We start from the raw sequence: 21,727 nt of genomic DNA, 5'->3' as shown, positions 1-21,727 counted from the left end.
ACTTAAAATATTGCCACATATTATGCAGTGCATCAGGCAGTTTATAAGAAATTATCATCTCCTGTAAAATCTTTTGTCTTGTTCAAAGGGAAACCAGAAATCTCAAAATAATTTTATATTTCTGACACCCATATAGACAGCTCTAAATGTTCATATTCAAAATGCTTACTCAACAACAAATTCACAGTTCATTGAAAGTTAAATGTATTCATTTTCTCCTGTAAGTGGATGACAGGAAGGTGTTGGAATGGCTTACTTGTAAAACGTGTTTTGCATTTCGTTACAGCCAATAACTCTGGTGTGAACAAACGGCAGATCACAGACCTTGTGGATCAGAGCATCCAGATCAATGCACATTGCTTCGTGGTCACAGCAGATAATCGCTACATTCTTATCTGTGGTTTCTGGGACAAGAGCTTTCGAGTCTATTCTACGGAAACAGGTGACCCTAAATACAACCACCTGTTTCTTCTTAGGTCACAGAGTGGATGGTTGTCTTAACACTCCCATGTCTAACACCTGCGCTTACCCCTCAATAAATGATAAAGGGCAGTTTATAAAATCCTTCATTTATTGTTTGAGCGTAATAGCTTTGAGATACTTTTGTTTTGGAAGATAAATGATGTAAAAGAAACAGAAAAGCATGCAATTTTGTTAGTGGTAACTTTTGAAAACCATAATTATATTCAGGGAATCGATCATATCAAAAGGATCAACCAAAATTTTTATTACAATATTTTCGTGGCTGTATTGTTTATGTCTCTGTTTATTTCATGTAATAAGGAAATAGTTTGCATAGCCTGCCACTGGGAATGAATATTTTGTTTCTTTATCTGATTTCCTAGCCTAATATCATGAAGTATATTGCTAAAACTGATTGCAATAATAGAAAGAAGGAAGTGATGATCATAGTCAACCTTAGTTTGACATTAACATAGAACAAATATACACTTTGAATATAATAAGATAGCACCGTTATAGAAAAGTTCATGTGCTGTCTTATGCATATCATTCATGAAATTCACAAATAGTGTTCTAACACCATTACTTAAATACTGATGGAGCAGTAACTCAAATTAATATTCAGTGACTACAGCACTGACTTGATTTGCAGACACAAGGGTTAGGCTATGGATTGACTCAGAGCACAGCCCTGAGTAGGAACATTGAGAGAGGAAAAAAAAGTTTTTTCTTTGTGATTTTTTAATCTTGTTGTAGCATGTAGTTAACTCTAATTAAGGGTCATGAGGCAAAAATTAAATTTGAACTGAATATTTGTTAGTGATTTAGTTAATGATTTCTAAATGCTGCAAGTATTTAAAATACCTGAATTTGTATCTCTTTGCACTCCCACCAGGAAAATTAACTCAGATTGTGTTTGGCCACTGGGATGTCGTGACTTGCCTTGCCAGATCAGAGTCCTACATTGGTGGTGATTGCTACATCGTGTCTGGGTCTCGTGATGCTACATTGCTGCTTTGGTATTGGAGTGGTCGACATCATATTATAGGTGACAATCCAAATAGCAGTAAGTATATCCTGTAAAAAACACCTTCCTGAGAGGTCCTCCATCACACCTATTCATTTTTAGCATTCCTTCTGTCAGCTTCAGAGATATATTCATCACTTCACTTACCGGTTGAAAGTCAGTATGAGAAGAGCTCAACCTGCTAAGCAGTTCATTGAGTCCTAGTCAAAAAAATGTTTAAACAGTCTGTGTGTGGTAACAGTTAATAGTATGGGAGTAATTCTTAAATTCATAATTGCTTTTATCACTTATAGCATCATGTCATCATAAACTAGAACAAGATGGTTATGGCCTTTAAGTGACAGGATGTATATCACTATATTTTGACTTTCCTTTCCCCAGAAATATTTTTTGGCATTTTAACTTACTTCTTTTGTGCTACAGCATGCTATATCAGCTGCTTGCCTTTTCAAAAAAGGAATGTCTCACATGCCATGGAATTAAATGACTGTCTTTGAGAAAGGTCTTTCTATAGCATGCAAACCTTTGGAGAAGCAATGTGACTGAATAAAAATAGAAAAAGATAAAATGTCAGGAAGAGTTTACATTTCATTTGCAGGGGACTATCAGTGCTTTGCAGAGTGAGGGGTGCACAATAATAATAATAATAATTTATATAAGAGAACACTTAAAATGCACTGCTAATTTACAAGGTCCCTGCACCCAAGCGAGAAATGTGACCACAGCTAATGACAAGAGCAACTTTTATCCATACTAGAGCTGTTTCGTACAACACTAAACCCATTTCATTAATGCAGTTTCTGAGTTCTGACGATTATTTTCAGCACAAGGATATTGCCTCTTTAGATAAACATGGAAGAACCCATCACAATCAATTTTGATCTCTGGTTTTAAGTACTGACTGGAGGCAGTTGTAGACTGTTACAGACATCGAAGTGAAAGTATTTCTTCAATTGAATGTTTAGTAGAAAAGTGTTTTATTTGTTACAAAGTAAATATTTTGTTAATTTTACAGCAGCAGATCTTTTATTGTATTTTAGGTTTTTTCCATTTGTCTGTAAGCAGAGGAAACGGGGGACTGATAAAAGCCTCACTTTGTCACCTGATTTTCAGTTTTGAAACAGAGAAAGAGTAGAGGTGGGGAGAATAAAATTGTGTTCCCATAACAATTTTATCTATTTTTATGTATATTCCAGGGCTTTTTTAGCATTTAGTTCTCAGATGGCTAGAAACTCAGTCTGAAAAGGAATTTTGTGTCAGGGCACCCTGTTTAGCTTGATGCCATTCATCAAGTGGGATTCATATCAAGTATTAGTAATTTCTGTGCTAAGAGTCAGAAATAAATAAGGCTTGCCCTTTCATGAAAGAAAAAATGTAACTTTTCCTTCACTTCCTTTGATTATATGGGCCTTGGAAAGCCTTGCCATTAGCATCTCCTTACTGGGTGATACAAACTGGCAGACAGATTTATTTTAGGTATGATACCTTTTTGTCATTATGAACATATCTGAATACAGGAAAGCAGCACTTTTTGGAATCTCAGGTTTAATCTCTTAGCTGTGTAACTTTGGAAGTACCTGCTATAGAGATCTTTAATTTTATGAAAATAAAAGATATCAGTTGGCTGACAAAAATCAATGAAAATATACCTGAATTGTATGATTTGCTCCCTGTCTCTACCCCTATATGAATAAGGGACTGTTTTGCTGAAGAAAAGGCCTTATAATCAGATTAATGGGAGACTGTGCTGCGTATAGTCATGTCCAGGCAAATATAATGCCACAGGCATGGGTAGCAGAACTCAAGATTAAATACCCAAGTCCACCGCGGTAGCTTCAAAATATGTTGATCAGATTTCTTACTACTCATGTTGAAGAGTGATGTCATCACTATTATTACCAGCTCTATTCATTGGTTTTAAGATACCATGGATATGCTAATTAGGTACTAGTAATGTAATGTACTATAACCAGAACTTCATGTGTGTAAACTTTACATGAACATACACCAGTAAGGATAGATAACAAGTGATTATATGCCTGAAGGACCTTCTGCCTTTAAAACTTCTACAACTACTAAATCTTTCTGCTGAAGTAATGGGTACTAGATTCTATTACCTACCATGAACAAACATGATCGTTGTTGTATAACTGATTCCCTGTATACTAATTGTCAGGAGCGAAGCATTCTCAACAATCCTTATGAAAATATACCTGAAGTTTTATATAGTTAAAGTCACTGAAGTAGTAAAGAAATATTTCCTAATCTACTCTTCTTTTATACTTACTGGTAGAAGACTAGGATTTACCTTGCAGGAAAAATGAAAGTGAGATGTTCACTGTAGGTCAAATCCAATTAGTTAACATCTTTAGAATGAATTTCCAGAAAGATGTAGATGATATTTTCAGGGGGAAAAAAGGGGGATTAGTTTTTAAAAAGCTGTCATCTGGAGACACAGATAAGGTGTTTTATACCACAGACTGTAAGAAGGTGAAGAATTCAGAGAAAAATGTCAGGTATAGTAATTATCCAGGTTAGATGCTTGACTTTATAATGATCTTTTAGGCTGAAAGACAGTTAATTATCAATTTTAACTTCAATGCATCCAATTAACAAAAGGAACTTTATTTGTTTCAGAAAATGTTAAGGGGAGGGGAAAAGCAAGCCCTCAGTCCTAAATACTTTATGTAATTTAACTTTTGTATAGAAAAATATAGATACCATTTCATTAGAAAACAGCTCTCACAATCATTTATTGTGAAATACTCTGGGGCAAAAGATTGTCAGAACAAACTCCTTACCGATTCTGCTAAAATTCCATATTCCAGAATCGAATCTGAGAGTTAGATAAAATCTTTACTAAACAACACATATGTCAATAACCTAACCTGGTGGACTTATGTAGAGCTGTCTGCTGAAATACCTGTGAGAGCATGCACTCAGAGGGTGACCTCAGCTGCGTCTGTGGGAAATACAGAACCAGCTCTGGCTTAAAGAGGAGAATGGAGAAAAATTGTGTCTTGGATAAGACTATTGCAAGTGACTACTCCAGCTCAGTGGTTGAAAACTTGCCTGTGAGAGCATCGTGATATTCATTTTATAATTGTAAAATAATTTTTCCAATCGATGCATTTATTAAGTATCACTTTTATTTTACAATAACTACCAGAAAGGAGTTTCTGATTCAGTTTGTGCTTGTCACGGTTTCTTGACACTTCTCACAACTGCTGTGAGAAGACTGAAGTTTTACCAGATTTTAGATACAATGTTTTCTGTGGAGTAGGTTTCAAAAATATCTTGTAAAAAAAACCCCTTCTGGTTAGAATGTTTGTCCAGGAAATGGGAGACTAAATTCTTGGCCTCCAGAGACTGGGGGGATTCAAACCCACATTCCCATATTCATAAGCATATGCTGACTATCAGGCTATAAATTAATGTGGGAGGGGACCCCTGTGAACCTCCAGCTTTGGTGGAAAGCAGAATTCTTTTCTCTGCTCTTGTTTATGGATCTTAAGTGAGATGATGTTTCAATAGAAATAGAGATAAATCAAGAGATCGAGAACCAAAACTACATAACTTCAACAGCAGAATGTAGGGCAAATATTCTCCCTACTTGTACTTTCTCTGGTCCAATAAAAACTGACTTCATGGCTATGTAACGGCTACAATCCAATAGTGTTGATAGAAAATGTCTTTTTCAAGCCTAGTCTAGAGGCTAGTGCCTGGGGATGCTCCTGGAAAGTGGGAGATGCATCATGAATTCCTTTATGCTGAAGGGCAGTTGAATGCAGGTTTTTATGTATGTTTGAGCCCACCTTATTTCTTTATCCTTGCTTGGATGACTACCACCTTTGGGAAAAACACTGAGCTGAATGAAGCTTAGTCATCTTGTCAGGGTCAGATACCAACTTTTTAAGCCAAAATTGCCCATCTGAAATAGGTAATCTGAATCTGCACCTTATTAAATTGATGACTACATTATATAAATCTGGTGCAGTTGAGAGAAGAGTGAAAGGAATCTGTTTTCTCTTAGGAAGACACAGCACATGCAAAGGACATAGTTTGCTTATTTTAATTCTTTGAAGTGATCTGGCAAATGTAAATCTTTGCAGTTCTAAGAGATTGAATAGAAAAATTATTGTGATGGAGTTTGACAATTTCTGCTGTGATTTTTTTCTTTCGTTATATAGGGATTTGTTTTAGCTGAGCGCTAATTTGTATACAAATTTCTTCTCTCATAGCAACTGTATTAGTCATCACAAAAAGGAGCAAAGAGAGCACATGATATGCCCTGGAGTTCAACATGTATTGTTATAGTTGTTTTATTTTCATGTTTTATGATAGCTTTATTGAATGTCTCTTTCAAACAAGTGACTTTGAAAATGAGAATTATCTCCGAGTCTTTGAACAGATACCAAAGTGGATGATAGAATTGCAGAAAAGTGAGGGACAGATGCTCTCATCTGAAACAGACACAAATTCAGAAACTAATTTGGAAGTGATAAAAATTAATTTGCACACTTTAATTGGAATCAGACAGGAAGGAAGGGTAGGCAGCTTGTGCTAAAAGCTGATTGAATTTTTTGTCAGGTAAGTATGTTGGACTTGGCCGCTTATCCTCTTGAGCCTTTCTGTGCAATATATTACATTCACCCTCTGACTGGTGTTCTTTAAAAGGATCAATGCTATTCCTGTTTTGTCCCTAGAGCCTGAAATTTCATTGATCTTGGGACTTGACGTTTCTCATTACCTATTGTAGCTTCCAAGAGGATGGTCACAAGAGGTGTGAGAGTTAACCCTGATTTTTCTAACAGGAACTGTGCTGACCACTGGAAAATATTGTGTCTGTCAGCCCTAGGCTGGGTTTGTTTAGCATTATAACATAATCCTTAGAGATGCAAACAATTCATCCTATCCCAGTTAATGTGTTCTGTATATACCTGAAAGGGAGGGTAGAGGATCTTCTTTTAGTTAACCTGCACTTTTTTTGTAAGTCTGTCACAAAGTATACTTTTATGTGTCGCTGTTACATAACAATTCAAAATTGTGAACATCACAGGTTTTGTGATCTTGAAAGAGTAGTTACTCTGAACTCAGAAAATTCACTTAGTCTATTATATCCCTCTACATTTTAATAACCTATAAGATGTCATAGTTTAACCTTGAAAGGGCAGTAGTTTAAAAAATAGCCACCAGTGAGATCTGTACCAAGTGGAATGAATGACTGTCTGAAGGTCCTGTTCAAGAACGCTGGCATACATGCAACCTGCTTTGCCTGCTTAAAGAATTATTATGGTACTTGTATGTTTGTACAATCTCGGTATTAATTTTTTAAAATATGGTATCTAAGCACTGTTTTGCCAGAGTAGAAGCTCTTTGAAAACTAGTGCACAATTTTCACTGGCACCATCTCTACTCTGGTAGCCAAAGACATCTCTCTACAGAGACTGCTATGCAAAGGTAAATGTAAGACACCTGAAGTAATGCAGTTTTATCTAGAATTTTATTAACAGATGCCTGTGCCCATGCTTTGCTGCATACCCTGTGGGAGCTGTACAGTGCAGGAGGGTTCAGCAACTTGCCAAAGTTCCCTAAGCAATTTAGTGGAAGAAATAGGAAGAGAAGCTGCAACTCCTTATTCTCCTTTCCTCCACTATATTTTGTGTTTTGGGGTCTGGATAGGTGACAAAGTACCTGAAAGTCTATTCACCTGGGTGAATTGTTTGTAGGTATATACAATGCTGCTCACATTTCTCAGCAAATAAACCAATTCTGCCAGAGGTGAGAATATTTTGAATATATGAATATTTTTCTGTCAGCAATCTTCCTTTCACAGCCACTTCTCCCTCATGTTGTGGACATTGTTATTGGCTATTTCCTATTTTGAAATATTCCTATTTATTGGTCATAGCCTTATGTTTTCATTAAACTCCAAGATGGGTTTTTTTCTGACAGTAAAAATTCAAGAAGGCTATTACATTTTCACTTCCATGAAAGCCACAGTATTTCCAAGTTTTTTTTTATCAAGTATCACCTCAAAAGTGTCAATAGTAAAGTAAATTCTTTTCAACAAATAATTCAGCTACAGCCTTGTACTTGCTTCTGTCAGAGTCGGAGATGAAATGGAAGCTGGAATTTGCCTTCTGCTCTCATGTTTCTTTATACAGAAGACTCCTAGATGTGTCCCCATAGTAATCTGTACATAATTCCCAGAAAATGACAAAATGAGAGAAATAGTAACACTGTCAGCTTTCTTTTCTTCTTTTTTTCCCTTAGCATGTGAGAGCACCATTTGTTCCAGAAGGACCTTATAATAGCATTAAGCATTATATTTTTCAGAGAGAAGGGAAAGTGCATTTTATTTTAGACTTTGTAAAAAAACCTTACTTGTCTGGAAGTGCAACACAGATTATTTTTTTTTCCTTCTGCCCTTCAGTAATTCAGTTCAAAGGTGCTCCTTTGGGGAAATTACAAGGGAGTTTACAGTGATGGTATCTCAGTTCATAGGTAGGATATTTTCACCTGCAATTCCCTCAGAGCTGCAGCCTTTGACCTCTGGCTGCATCTATCAGTGGTGATGTGACAGTGACAGAATATTTTGCTAGATTTTGAATGATTCCTGGAGTTCACAACTTCTGTCCTTAGCAATAAAATGTAATATGACTGAGTTTCTCTTCCCCATGCCACATATTTTCCTGTAGAAAGTATCACTGAATAATTTTTTCTTCAAGCCCTAAGGGGAAAAAAACCATTTTCAATTACTGTTGGACTGCTATTTCTAATAATGATATTCCATTATTAATTTGTATTTACTGAAAAACAGGACTCAAAGATCTATGTTTCAGGGCAGTTGATTCTTATAAGCATTTTCCTTTATAAATCAAGAAGTCAATTAAATATGCTCATTTTTCATATTCTGACATGATCTTATAGTGTTTTCCTAGGAAACACTGAGAAAAATGTCCTTTTCAAAATTGCATTATTTCTTTTCCCTTAAAAAATATCTAACCTTCTAATAATTTCAATCCTTCCCCCTTGCAGTCTTATGATGCTACTGTATACACCTCTCTAATCAGAGCTAAAGCCAAGATGACCCATGAACATAGTCCCTCTTTTTTTCCAGGACATACAGAAGAAAAAGATTTTGAATTTAGTTGACTTGGGATTTTTTTCAGTTTTCTGTTATGCGCTTGGAGAAAAGAAAACCTTGAAAGGAAATGGGGTTCTCAACAGCAACACTAATGGGGAAATTATAAAAATCGAAATCTCAAAATATAGCTAATCTTCGATGAGATCCACAAAGCATCTTTCTCTGTTTCTTCCAACATCCATCCTTCCCTAGCAGTAAAGCCCTGTTTTCAGTTCACATCTTCAGTTTCCAGACCAGAAAGATTCTTTTCTTGCAGGCTTGGAAAACTAGGATTCATTGGGATAGCGGTGTTCATTAGAGATAGGGACATGTTAATGTGGCTGTAGAATGCAATGATAAAACCAGGTAGATTGACCCACCCTGTACTATTGGGTCCAAAACTGAAGTCCATAAATCTATGGTTGGGAGTCCTCAGCTCATTCAGAAAGATAGTAAAATACATGGAATTATTATTAAAATTTTGATGACAGGAGACATTAGGATTTGGCAAGAAATATTGTAGATTCACGCTAAATTTTCAAGAACTGTTGTTATACATAGTTCTGACTACCCAAATTTTAAAAAATAACTGGGAGCTAAACAAGCCCAGGAATAGGTTGCTACAATGACTAAAAAATGGCAAGCCTGTCCCTTCAAAGGAATTATAAGAGTTTGGTTTGTTTAATAGGGTCAAAAGAAATGACCAAGAGGGCTGATTTATTCTATAAGTGCATGAGTGAGGAAAACACTAGAGCGGGAGAGGACGTAAAGCTAAAGGACAGTGCTGACTCAAGAACAAAGAGATACAAGCTAGACAGGAATAAATTCAGACTGAAAATCAGAATATTCCTCTCCTTTAGTGTAGGAAAGGTCTGGAAGACCCTTCCAAGTCACATACCCAGATAGCCATTTCATTAATTTATTCAGGTTTATATGATGTGAGTGTCTGCAATAAAAAAAGCCTGAATTCATTGAGCCACAAAAGTCTATCCAAGCCTCCATTTCTAATGTATATCTTTCAGAAACCCATGCAATATTGCTTAGCTACTCAGGTAGTTTCCTTTTTAATTTGTTTTAGTGTTTAACTGTTTTTCCAGTTAGGGAACTGCGTTTTATTGCAGGGTTGAAATGTGTGCAGCCATTCACCCACTGGACCTCACTGTGCCATTAGCTGCAAGATACAGTTCTGGGCTACTGGACATATTTTATATCTGTGACTCCCAGCTACATCAGTGGCCACTCCCAGTGGCCACATCACTGCTTTGCTGTCTGTGCAATGAAGAGAGAAAACATTGTGCAGCCTCCTGTCTTATTCTCTGTATTAGTTGTGTTGCCCACCTTTCTGGTCTATGGTGGCAAGATAGTTCTCGATTCCTATTTGCCATTCTAGGGTATTGCACTGAAGGTTAATGTTGAGGGAGATTTTCTTTCTGGCTCCATAAATCCTTTTCTGTCTCACTGCCTTCCAGAACAGAATTTTCTCTCCAGCAAGCAGAGCTTGTGCTTCTCCAGGAGCGTCAACCTTCCACCTGGCTGTGTTCAAAACAAATAAAAACAATAAAACACATTTTGCTACTTTTTTATTTAACTAGGCAATGCAGAGAATATTATAATAATAACTTTCTCTCTTCATTATACAGTTGTCCATGAATCTTTGTATCAGTTTTATATCCAACCATATCTTCCCAGCAAAGATTTTATATTCTCCTGTAGATAACATTAATGGTTAGTACGTCAACCAGAAATCGATTCCCAGTTCCAAATTGGACACCCTAATTTCCAATATTGTAATATGTAGCTCGTAATAGATACCTTTATATGGACATGTGTCATTGAACCCGCTTCTGTGATACCCATGCTGTCCACAGTCCTATATAAAACAGGTTTAAATCAAAACATTGTATTACAAAGACAAATATTTTGAAAAAAAGACATGGAGGCCATTTTAATATAGCCATCTTTATCAACTGTACCTGTCATCCTGCCAAAAACAGATAAGAAGCTTGCTTGACAAGACTCCCATTCCACTACAGCATGGTGACTGGCATTAATGAGATTTTTGCTTCCAGTTCTTTATTGACAGAACTGTGCATTAACCATTTTGTTATTTTGCATAGGATTAATGTTACAGTAGTTCATCTGTAGTTCCCTAGGTAATTTCTTTTATCCTTTTAAAGTATTTGAACTACACTGGCTGAGCTCCAGTCCTTTGGAATTTCCCAATTTTCTATATTTCATTTGTACAAAGTAAATATAAGCAGATGAAATCTGTGTTATCTAGCAAGTTTCTAATTTTTTTATTACTGATTAACTTTCTTTGCCTGGCAAAGCAATATCAAATACTGAGCAATTCCTTACTGCATATAGGAGCTTCACGGTTAAGATGTCAGCATCTGTTATTATTAGAAACAACAGAAATGTTGCTATTTGTCATATAAACACTCCATAAATGCCCACTTGTTCAAACTCAAACTAAAATACATTTCATTTCTGAATATAAAAGATAAATATTTGGGGAGTAGTCTATCCTATTCTTTAATAAATTAAATGTGATAAAAAATGGCATAGGTATACTTAGTGATATATATAAAATTATGTATACCCGTAACCATTTTTAGGTTCAATTTTAACCTATAAGCATTCAATGTTTCTCTGAACCAATGTCTATGCAGCAGTATTATCTTTCTAGTACAGTGCTGTTCCTCTTCTTTTCCTACCCCCAGTTTCATGAAACAAATTATGGTCATTAACATAGGAACATCCTCAACTCATGCTACTCTTTAGGTTCCTAGCAGACGTCTGAAGATGTTCTATAGCAGACTTTTGCATTACAGCTGCTTTTAATACCCCCACAATTTGTGTTCTTTAGCTGGAATATACATTTTCAGTATTTTTTGGTCATCAAACAGCAATGTATTTTTTATCATTTGTGTGTTGTAAACAACATCCATCAATAAGTTGTCTTTGTAATATATTAATTAATGCGTTGGGAAGCTGTAATTGTGAAACTTGATATCTGAATGTATTTTGCCCAGAAGCCTAAGTATGAGAGCACCTCTCTGATGCTTACTGATTTAAGGCAAATTACAACAAAGTTCTGTTGTTGGTAAGATAGTTCTGGTTTGTCATTTCTTTGTTTTTTCCTTTTTTTTTCTCTCTTTTCTTCTTGTGTTTGGTTGTTTTTGTTTTTGTTTTTTTTTTAACAGGTGATTATCCTGCTCCTCGCGCTGTTCTAACTGGTCATGACCATGAAGTTGTCTGCGTGTCGGTCTGTGCAGAGCTGGGACTCGTTATCAGTGGTGCTAAAGGTCAGAAATGTTTTTATGGTTTAAGTCAACATTTTTAGAGCCTTTTTCAGTGGTACTTCTCAGTCTTCCCTCAAGCCACATATACTTTAATTATCCAAATTCTCCTCTACTGAGATGTGTTGTAATTCTGGGGGAATCGGCAGCAGCTTGCTCTGAAGGTTATTACTTTCTATCTGGATTTATGAGATTCAGACACAAATTACATTGATTGTCCCTTCCAAACGTCAGGCTGTGCCACTATTCCCCCCAGATCTGGAAGAGTAGTTGATAAAAATTTATACAATAATTCATAATGACATCTACTGATTTTGAAGAAACCTGTTGATAGAGAGGGGAGGGTCAGCTCCAAGTTCACCTGGATCTTAACTGAATGGCAGTTTGTAGGACTGACCTCAGTCTCCTTGGCAAGGGAAGCAGGGTCAATTTGCTATGTTTTGGATCTGTGGACAGCATTTACCCAAGTATGTTTTTTTTGTAGTGGATTCTAAATAATGAGGAGTTTGCAGGCTTGTTGTTACCTCTCTTCTGTTAAACTTTTTGAGTCATCTGTTCACACTTTTGCCCTGTTACTTATCTATGGAATCCAGAGTATCCAACAATGGCTAATACAAATGTTCAAAATACCTTTCCAAAATCGCAGCAGTCTCCTGTATAACTAGTAATCAACTTAAATCACCTGCCTCAATGACTGTTTGATTAATCTTTCCTTATTCTATTTCTCCTTCATTTGTTCTATTTTATTTGCTCTGCCCACCATCTCCTTTTCCCCTAAATTCTCTGTCCACTCTTCTTTCCCCACTTGCACTCTCAGTTTGCATTCAGTTTCTTAATTTGGCAAACTGCATGTCTTTTTCTCTTTTCCTTTGCTATTTGCTGCCTCCTCCTCCCTCTTCTCCCTTTCTTTTGTGCTACATTATCTTTTCTCCCTTCTTATTTCCTTTCTTTTTTGTTACCCTTGTCCTTCCTTAAGGTTCTTCTTCTTTATATATCTTCCTATCTCATTTCCATTCCACGCCTACATCCACATCCAGCTACCTGCTTTCTCTGTCTACGGTGATGCCTGTTTTATTCATCCCCATGGATATCTGTGCATTTCTTTTTTTAAAAGTTTGCTGCTTCTGAGGGCAGTAAGGATGTGATGCTTGTTCTGCCTGCTTTTGCTCACAGCTGATCACCTGATTATCATCTCTCATACTACCTCAGAGCTCAACATTTATTTTCAAAGCTGTGTGAAACTTTTGAGTAAAGGCATTTTTAACAAGAAGTCCAAATGGGTCATTAACTCATGTAATTACATACTACATAACAGTCGTAGGGACAGTCAAGTCATTTATGAAAAAAATGTACAGTGATGCTGAACCTAAAGATTTTTCTTGCAGCACTGCTATTTCTTATCTTTTAAGGCAGCTTTATACACTCTTACTGCCCTAACAGCGTACCCTTTCCACCTGTCTTTTTGCAAATTTCCTCTTATTAAAATAGTTGGAATCTATACCCAGTTGTCTTCTCCTTCATTACGTCTATGATGCTTTGGTAAATTACATATTTTTAGAGGTAAAGGCTGCTGGAGGACCAAAGACTTTGACACCAAATCCAGAGTATGTTTGTAATTGATCAGTCCGTCCCCTGAGTTACTCTTCTCATGTTCTTTCCCTTCAAACTCTAGTCCATAAATGCAGAGAGAAAAATCTCTTTTCTGTTGCTGTTTTCCAGCAGATGCCTGCTTTAAAGCTTCTTCAGTTTCTGTCCTTTCCAGTCCCATTCCAATTCCTTAGATCCATTTCCCAGCAGTGCTGCGTTGCTCTGCCACCTGCCTGAGCTCCCTCGTGGGGAGGCTGTTCCCCCAGAGCTGGCTGTGGCATTGTGATAACACACACAGCACTCGAGAACCTGCTGAGCCAGGGACACGGCACATTCTCTCCTCTGAGAAAAATCCTGTGCATCAGGTTGATGTTTGCATGGTCTTATCCAACAATGCCAAAAGAGAGCAGTCACTCTGTATGTCTTTACAGTAGCATCCTAAATCAGATTTTCTTTGTCCATTTTTGTGTCCATGGCCACTCAGCTATGAAGGTATTACATTTTTCCTTTAAAAAATCTAACATGGTAATTATTCTAAAGGTGGAGGCATCACTTCTTATAACATTCTGGTACTTCAGCATTTCCAAAGCTGAAACATAATTATTTAAGAAAATAAATTAATTCCATTGCGCTCATATCCCATGGAGCCAGTCAGGCTTGAGGTCTCTCTGCGTAAGGCTTAATGCAAACACAGATAAAAACCTGCACCAGAGGCCTCACAGACAAATGCAGTGATGCTGTGATTCCTTCTACCTGGGCAAGCCCAGCCGCTGTGTGAATTTCAGAGAATTTAGAAGGGCTTAACGTGAGGTGGCTGAGTCTGCCAGTATGAATTTTCTTTCAGGGTCATAAGCCAGTTGTATAAGGAAGAGATTACTGTGCTGTCCAGGAGTATCCTGTGATTCATAAGAGAAAACATTTAGTATTTACCATGACTCATTGCATTTATCACAGAACAGACTCTTTTTCTTAGTAGGAATACAGATCTCACTTTCAAAAGAGCTTTGAAATGGAAGTAGCCTAGTTTTGCATATTAAAGTGTACATTGTAGATTTCGTAGCTGTTTTTTTTCTTACATCAGCAGTAATAAAAAGACATTAAAATCTCAATGTAAATGCAGTTATAGTGTGGTCTCCTAAAAACTCTTATAGTCCAGATATCATAGTAACTCTGTTGGCTGTCAGATGACTCCCAGTGTTAAAACAATCCAGGATGGTAATCTATGCATATAGCATAGTCACTGGGGGAGAGGGCCTACAGGAACTGCCATTGTCTATAGGAGAAAGATACCGCGATACAGTTATAGACCCTCTGGGAGTTGCTCCTACTCATCACTGATAGGGCCCCATCTGTTTAATGTGAATGGGCAGGCTAAAGAGAGTTCATGTTGTTGGAGAAAAGCAGTAAGACTGGGGCTTCTGAATGCTTGGAAAGAGGAGAGAATATTTTAGAAGATAGATTCATGAAAAATCCTACCAGTTTAAGTAAATAATAAACTACCACTTCTGGGCATGCTGGATCTATTTTCTTAATATGCTAGCTCTTGCATTTCCTTTTGTGTTGTGTATTTTAAATTCCTTAAGCAAAGATTGCACCTTCTTATATCTATGCAGGGCTAATGTGATATAAATGTGTATTATGCATTGCCTTTGTGCACAGTGTATATAGTTTGTATAAGCAGCAAATGTATGATATATTATGTTTTCATATACAGAAGGTCCTTGTCTGGTACATACAATTACTGGAGATTTGCTGAGAGCCCTGGAAGGAACAGAAAACTGCTTGTATCCTCGCTTAATTTCAGTATCTAGTGAAGGTCACTGCATCATCTACTATGAACGAGGACGGTTCAGCAATTTCAGCATTAATGGCAAACTCTTAGCTCAGATGGAAATCAATGATTCAACCAGGGTAAATCTAAATGCAAACAAACATTTGTTGTGTCTTGCCTTTATTTATTAAAATAAAGTGAATTTATTTGCCATGTGGTTTGAGGGAAATCACCGCCTCCTGGTTAAGTCGTATTCAAACACAGATCCTCTTGTCTCCATCTCCAAATGCAAAAATGCACTTAAGCTTTTCCAGAATAAATAAGAAGAAATTGTTTATGGTCCCACACGATTCCTGGAATTTTTATTTGGAACTAAATTTCAGTGGGAAATACATCTTTAAAATAAAATGGTCTGAAAAGAGCCCATTCTTCATTTATTAGCAGAGACGTGAATTCGTGCCTTCAGGGCTCTGCTCTGTCACTAGTACTTGAAGCAGCATTAGGAATGCAGATCACTGCTCTGCTGTAGGTGTTAGTGATGGCACCAAGTATTGTAGGACAGACATCGAAATCTTATGTGCTGAACTTGATTCAGTTAAAGAGCTTTTTGGTTTTTTATCATGTTTAAAAGAACACAACTGTATTATTTAAAATTTGGAGATCCAAAATTTGATGGTTATTTTCTGACTGGGGAGAAAGAGGAGTGGGAGCATGTTTCTTCAGATTTAAAGTGGGCAGAGCAAAAGAAGTGCTTATAAGTTTATTAAATTTCTCTAATATTGACCCATTTCCGTAAAACCTAACTGCATGCTTGGGATTTATTATTTTCTCCTGAAGGCCATCCTCCTGAGCAGTGATGGGCAAAACCTGGTGACAGGGGGAGACAACGGTGTAGTGGAAGTATGGCAGGCCTGTGACTTCAAGCAGCTCTATATTTACCCTGGCTGTGATGCTGGCATAAGAGCTATGGATCTGTCTCATGATCAGAGGTGAGTTTTTCTTTAACATTTATATGGAAATGGTAAAATTGCGCAAAGAATACCTAGAATCGCAGAATCATAGAATGGGTTGGAAGAAACCATTAAAGGTCATCTAGTCCAACTGCCTGCAATGAGCAGGGATCTTCAACTAGATCTTCAACTAGATTATGTTGTTCAGAGCACCATCCAACCTGACCTTGAGTGTTTCCAGGAATGGGGCATCTACCACCCCTCTGGGCAACCTGCTCCAGTGTCTCACCACCCCCACTGTAAAAAACATTACTCCTTATATCTTCCCTTTTTTCAGTTTAAATCCATTTCCCCTTGTCCTATTGCAACAAGCTCTGCAAAAAAGTTTGTCCCCATCTTTCCTGTAGGCCCCCTTTAAGTAGTGAAAGGACACAATAAGGTCTCCTCAGAGCCTTCTTTTCTCCAGGCTGAACAACCCCAACTCTCTCAGCCTGTCCTCACAGGAGAGGTCTTCCATCCTTCTGATTATCTCTGTGGCCCTCCACTGGACCCACTCCAACAGGATCATGTCCTTCCTGTGCTGAGGACCCCAGAGCTGAATGCAGTACTCCAGGTGGGGTCTCATGAAAGCAGAGTAGAGGGGCAGAATCACATCCTTCAACCTGCTGGCCACCCTTCTTTTTATGCAGCCAGGATACGCTTGGCCTTATGGGCTGTGAGCACACAGTCAGCTCATGTTCAGCTTTTCATCCACCAGTACCCCCAAGTCCTTCTCAGCAGGGCTGCTCTCAATTCCTCCATCCACCAACCCATGTTGATACTGAGGGTTGCCCTGAACCAGGTGCAGGACCCTTCACTTGGCCTTGTTGAGCCTCATGAGGTGCACACAGGCCCACTTCTTGAGGCTGTCCAGGTCCCTCTGGATGAATACCTGTCCATGAACTTTAAGGTATGCATTTATGGTATGCAGTCATTAACAAGATATGGTACAAAACTGTTACCCAGTTGTTACCATACATACCCATACAAAACCAAAACCCACTTGTTATCTTGTTGATTTATCTGACTCAGCATTTTTTCCAATTCTTGGGTCTCAGAGCACAAGCACCTAACCTTAAGGTGAGGTCTTATATCATTGAAGTCAGGAAGCCAGAGACTCAACTAGCAAAATATGAGTAAAATTACATTAACTTAAGAACATAGGAATAATCAGAGTACGGTAGTGCCTTTTTAGCAATGCCTTAAAACCAATTACAAAAGTGTGTGGTGTGTTTCTGATTTTCAGCTATGAAGAGCTTGAGAACTTCTTGGGGTTGCATCTAGACTATAATGTGTAATATTATCAGTGGATCTATCCACCAGGAGTGAGTGTAGTCCTTTCCTTTGGCCTTCTTGGGCCATGGAAATGCAGTTTACAAGCCTAGATTTTTGCAGTCACTGCTGTGGCACTGAAATGCACACTGTAAATATAAAAGATATATGAACCTGGTCCCTCAGTCTTCTATTGTAATGTGATTATAGTGTAAGCCTATATGTTGCATTTATGCAGGGTTAGGAGTGGATTTGCTGTTTACATCATGCATCAGTCTTATATTTCTTATTAATATACAAACTCTTGACATGCAAAGAACTCATAGATTATTATAAAAATCATACAGCACTCATTGCAGTTTATTTTTCCTACACTTTTCAGCATTCCTATGCTGTGTATCCAATTTGTAAAGCAATACGCACACCTATAAACAAAATACATACCTAATTTACTCGTGTATGACTAGATGACATGAAACAAGTTTTTAGCCTCAAACTTTGTCTAATTGAAACTAACTTACTGGAAGAGGCCTATTTGCTTCTGGAGCTTTGCCAGTTTATGCGTACAGTACTGTGCTCTGTTCAAAGAGATTTATTTACACTGCAGAAAATTTCAGCTAGCCTATTTTCTCTATCCCTTATTGTAATACTGGGCTGGGAAGCCCCAGCTGTGCAAAGTGCTTTAAGTACCTGCTTAGCTTTAGTCGCATAATTAAGCAGAGAACAGCTTTTGTATGGTTTGATAGAAATGATGATAGATACCTAATCCAATTTTAAAACTCAGCTACCAGAATCAGAGGATACGTGATAGCTGGAAAATCGCCTCAACTAGCACCACCAGAACAACGTAAATAGGGGCTACTTTTCAATATGAAGCTTTTTAGGAGTACCAAGGTGTGATCAGCTTATGATCTGTTCAGTTGTCTTCGCAGAGGCATCTCATTCCATCTGGGAGATCCTTGGATACCTGGCTGATCCCAGGTGCAGCCCCAAGTGTGGATCACTCCACAGGTCCTGTGTCCCAACTGCTGGCCAGCATAGATGTGTCGGCCGTCCTGGGGCACCTCTAGTGGTGTGGGGTGCCTAAAATTAGGCAGCTGGGTTCTAAAACACCTAAATGAACTGTTTTCATGTGAGCTACAGGAATAAGCTCCTGTAATAACTGTGGTGATTTACTTGCTACGGCTTGTGGAGTCTAGGGGACAATTAAGCTCACCCTAAAATACATGCCCAGTGACCGGTAGAGAGTTGGTCTCAGGCTGCACTGAGGGTACTGATTAGGGCCTAATTCGGCTACATACCTAATTTGGTTGCCTACCCATAGCCAGTTAGTACTGTTTGAGATACCTTGAAGATCTGAGGTACATACCTGGGGTGGCACATGTGACAAAGGACCTAGTAAAGACCCACACCCTTCTGGAGAGGCAGCTGCAGGCGAGGCAGGATGTGCGTGAGAGTCTCAAATGGCACGATGCTTTTACCTGTGTGAAGGTGACTGAATGGACCTCTAGATCTCCCTTGGCCATAATGGGAACATGGGAATTTGGCTCGTAGGTCAAATGTAGTATCTCCATCACAAACTGAATCCCACCCATGAGCTTAATCTTCAGTGTTGCAAAAAGTGCCTCGTTCTTACATCCTTTTTAATGTTTATGGTAAACCATTTATTGAGAAGGTAAAGAGGATTAACAGCACCATCTTTTCTATCTTTTTCAGAACTCTGATTACTGGCATGGCATCTGGCAGCATCGTAGCTTTTAATATAGATTTTAACCGGTGGCATTATGAACATCAGAACAGATACTGAAGCAGAATGAAGAACTGAAAGCCCAGGTAAAGCTGAGAGCACAAGTGCTGCAATGAAAGGTGTAGTCTCTGGTGGAAAACCACGTCTGCATTGACCTCCGTTGTACATTCCATTACACCCAGCAATAGCTGTACATTGTAGTCAGCAACCATTTTACTTTGTGTGTTTTTTCACAACTGAACACCAGCTGCTGAAAAGCAAGCTTGTATCATGTAAATTATATGAATTAGAAGATGTTTTGGTAATTATTTCATATATCTTTGTTTATTGAGAAAAGGTAGTAGGATGCGCCACAAGAGACTTTTGAAAATTCTGGGGAACCTTGTGTCCAGTTATTTCAATGTTTAGGCTTTGAACCTAACATGCATCCCATCTCCAGCCTCTTTTCAAGCTGAGATAAAAAAAATACGTTTGATACTTTGTACATCAGATGCACATCTTAACTTTAAAGGGATACTTTTGTAAAAGTAAAACCTTGTATAAAGAACAAAACTGTTTCTTAATTTTATTGTGGAGTTACAACTTGCATGTACTTTAAACCTGATGTCTTGAAGGAACAGGTGCATTCACACAAATCAAACTGGAGATTTGGCTGAGGGTACAGCTTGTGTTAAAGGGTTGAATTGGGGCGCAAACAATAATTTTGACATTTCCACCAACACATGTTTTTCACTTTTTGAATCTAATCTTTACCCCTCTTAAGTGGAGTTCTGCTCATGAAGCATTTGGATAAAAAGCCATCATTTGCCATATTTATACTTTATACAATAGAAATTAAATTCCTCCCTTTTAAATTCAAAGACTAGACAAAAAGGGAGCAGAGAGGGAAGTTCAGTTTAACGCTTTGTAATGCTTAATGACTCCCAATACAGACAAAGTGCTATACTTCTGGATTATTAGCATTTGGCATATAAATCATGGGCAAGATTTTTTCCCTTATTTTTCCTCTGAGCAGCTTGGTTTATTTGACAGCCTTAGCTTCATTGTAAAGGTGACTGAGATTACTCTTTTTGGTTCTTCTGAAAATCTCACCTGAAGCCACTCAGACTAAGGCACTTCATGTTTTACAATACTGTAATGATAACTATCGGAATAATTTTCTGCACATTGTACTGATCAAATTACACACCCAGGGGTATATACACTTTAATTCATGTTTCTTCTTTGTATATTTGGTGACTGTATTGTCATAGATGTACATATTGTGTCGGTAGGGCTATGAGGCATGTAACAGGAATGTAATTTTCTCAGAATTTACACTCACTTGCAGTCATTTATTTAAAAAGATAATGGATTCTTTGTATTGGCACTTTGCACCAGAAACATATCATTATTTATTGATGTGATTACTTATTTGTTATCCACCTTGTATTAGTAAGTTTAGCACTGAATTTCCTTCTTCATTGTTGTTTGTATTTATAAGATCCGGAAATCATGGGGATCGCCTAATGATTAAGTTATTCATCACCCGTCTGTAAGCAATATCTTGAGTTTGTAGCTTAGAATTGGGAGACTATTGAACATCTGGAAGACAAGTTCATTTCATCTTGAGATCATGGTGAAATATTTTGGATATATAAATTCCTTAAGCTATTGTAACCATGTTTTATTGCAAAGATGTAAAATATGCCAGATGTGTGTGAGTTGGAAATCAAAAAGAAAAATAAAATATGCAAAGAATTCAGCGGTTGTTTTTCATTTCAATGAACTTTTCATCAAAACATTCACATTCTCATTAGGTACAAACAAATATTTTAAGAAATCCTCTCTTAAATGCTATGTATATGCCAAAAATTTATGCCTGCCTGGGTGGTTGTATTTCCTGGGGTCTCAGGAAATAAAACAGAGGTTACAGAGGTTTTTTTGCAACTTTTTTGATTGTCAGTACATGAAGAGAAGCTACTAAAAATACTTTGATCAGCAGAAGTGAAATATCAGAGCCTTTAAGGGATATTTAGGATCCTTGTGAACAGGCAATATTCCCTTATAATAAACCTCACAGAAAGCAAAGGTCTGATGAGAGCCATGTTGGGTATCTCTCAATATCTGGTAAGATGGAACTAATCTCATCTTATTTTGGACATTGAACATTAAATATCTACATTCCCTGTGTAACAGAATGAAAAAGGTGGGATAAATTGCCTTTTAGAATTGCTGAGGTCCCTACAAAGATTATAGCAAATAAATGGAGACAGATAGTATCTAAATGTCAGATGTCTAATTTAATGGCCAATGGTATCATAATTAGAAAACTCCTGATTGACTTAAAAGCAGAATAACAGCCTACACTTCAATTTGTTGCCCTACTCATTGCCTTTCCATTTAGAAGGATTGTTCTTTAAATTATCAAAATGAACTAAAGCAAATATTTGAGAACCTTA

The 21,727-nt window shown here is 37.5% G+C and overlaps 1 protein-coding gene across 9 annotated transcripts in view; it reads left to right on the top strand.

Moving 5' to 3' along the window:
* NBEA (neurobeachin) overlaps window positions 1–21,026 on the top strand; it is a 506,029-nt gene extending 485,003 nt beyond the window's left edge. For all 9 annotated transcript variants that reach the window (XM_014965903.1, XM_014965897.1, XM_014965904.1 and 6 more), the window contains 6 exons: window positions 287–442; window positions 1,358–1,528; window positions 11,825–11,926; window positions 15,222–15,418; window positions 16,116–16,267; window positions 19,256–21,026. In XM_014965903.1, the coding sequence (XP_014821389.1) occupies window positions 287–442; window positions 1,358–1,528; window positions 11,825–11,926; window positions 15,222–15,418; window positions 16,116–16,267; window positions 19,256–19,346 (869 nt within the window). In that variant the 3' untranslated portion in view covers window positions 19,347–21,026. The remainder of the gene's footprint in view (window positions 1–286; window positions 443–1,357; window positions 1,529–11,824; window positions 11,927–15,221; window positions 15,419–16,115; window positions 16,268–19,255) is intronic.
* Window positions 21,027–21,727: the final 701 nt, after the last annotated feature.

This window comes from Calidris pugnax, unplaced genomic scaffold (genome assembly GCF_001431845.1).
Source record: "Calidris pugnax isolate Ruff unplaced genomic scaffold, ASM143184v1 scaffold20, whole genome shotgun sequence".
NCBI classification, from domain to species: Eukaryota; Metazoa; Chordata; class Aves; order Charadriiformes; family Scolopacidae; genus Calidris; species Calidris pugnax.
The sequence above is the reverse complement of the archived record's forward strand: the minus strand, read 5'-3'. Positions and strand labels throughout refer to the sequence as shown.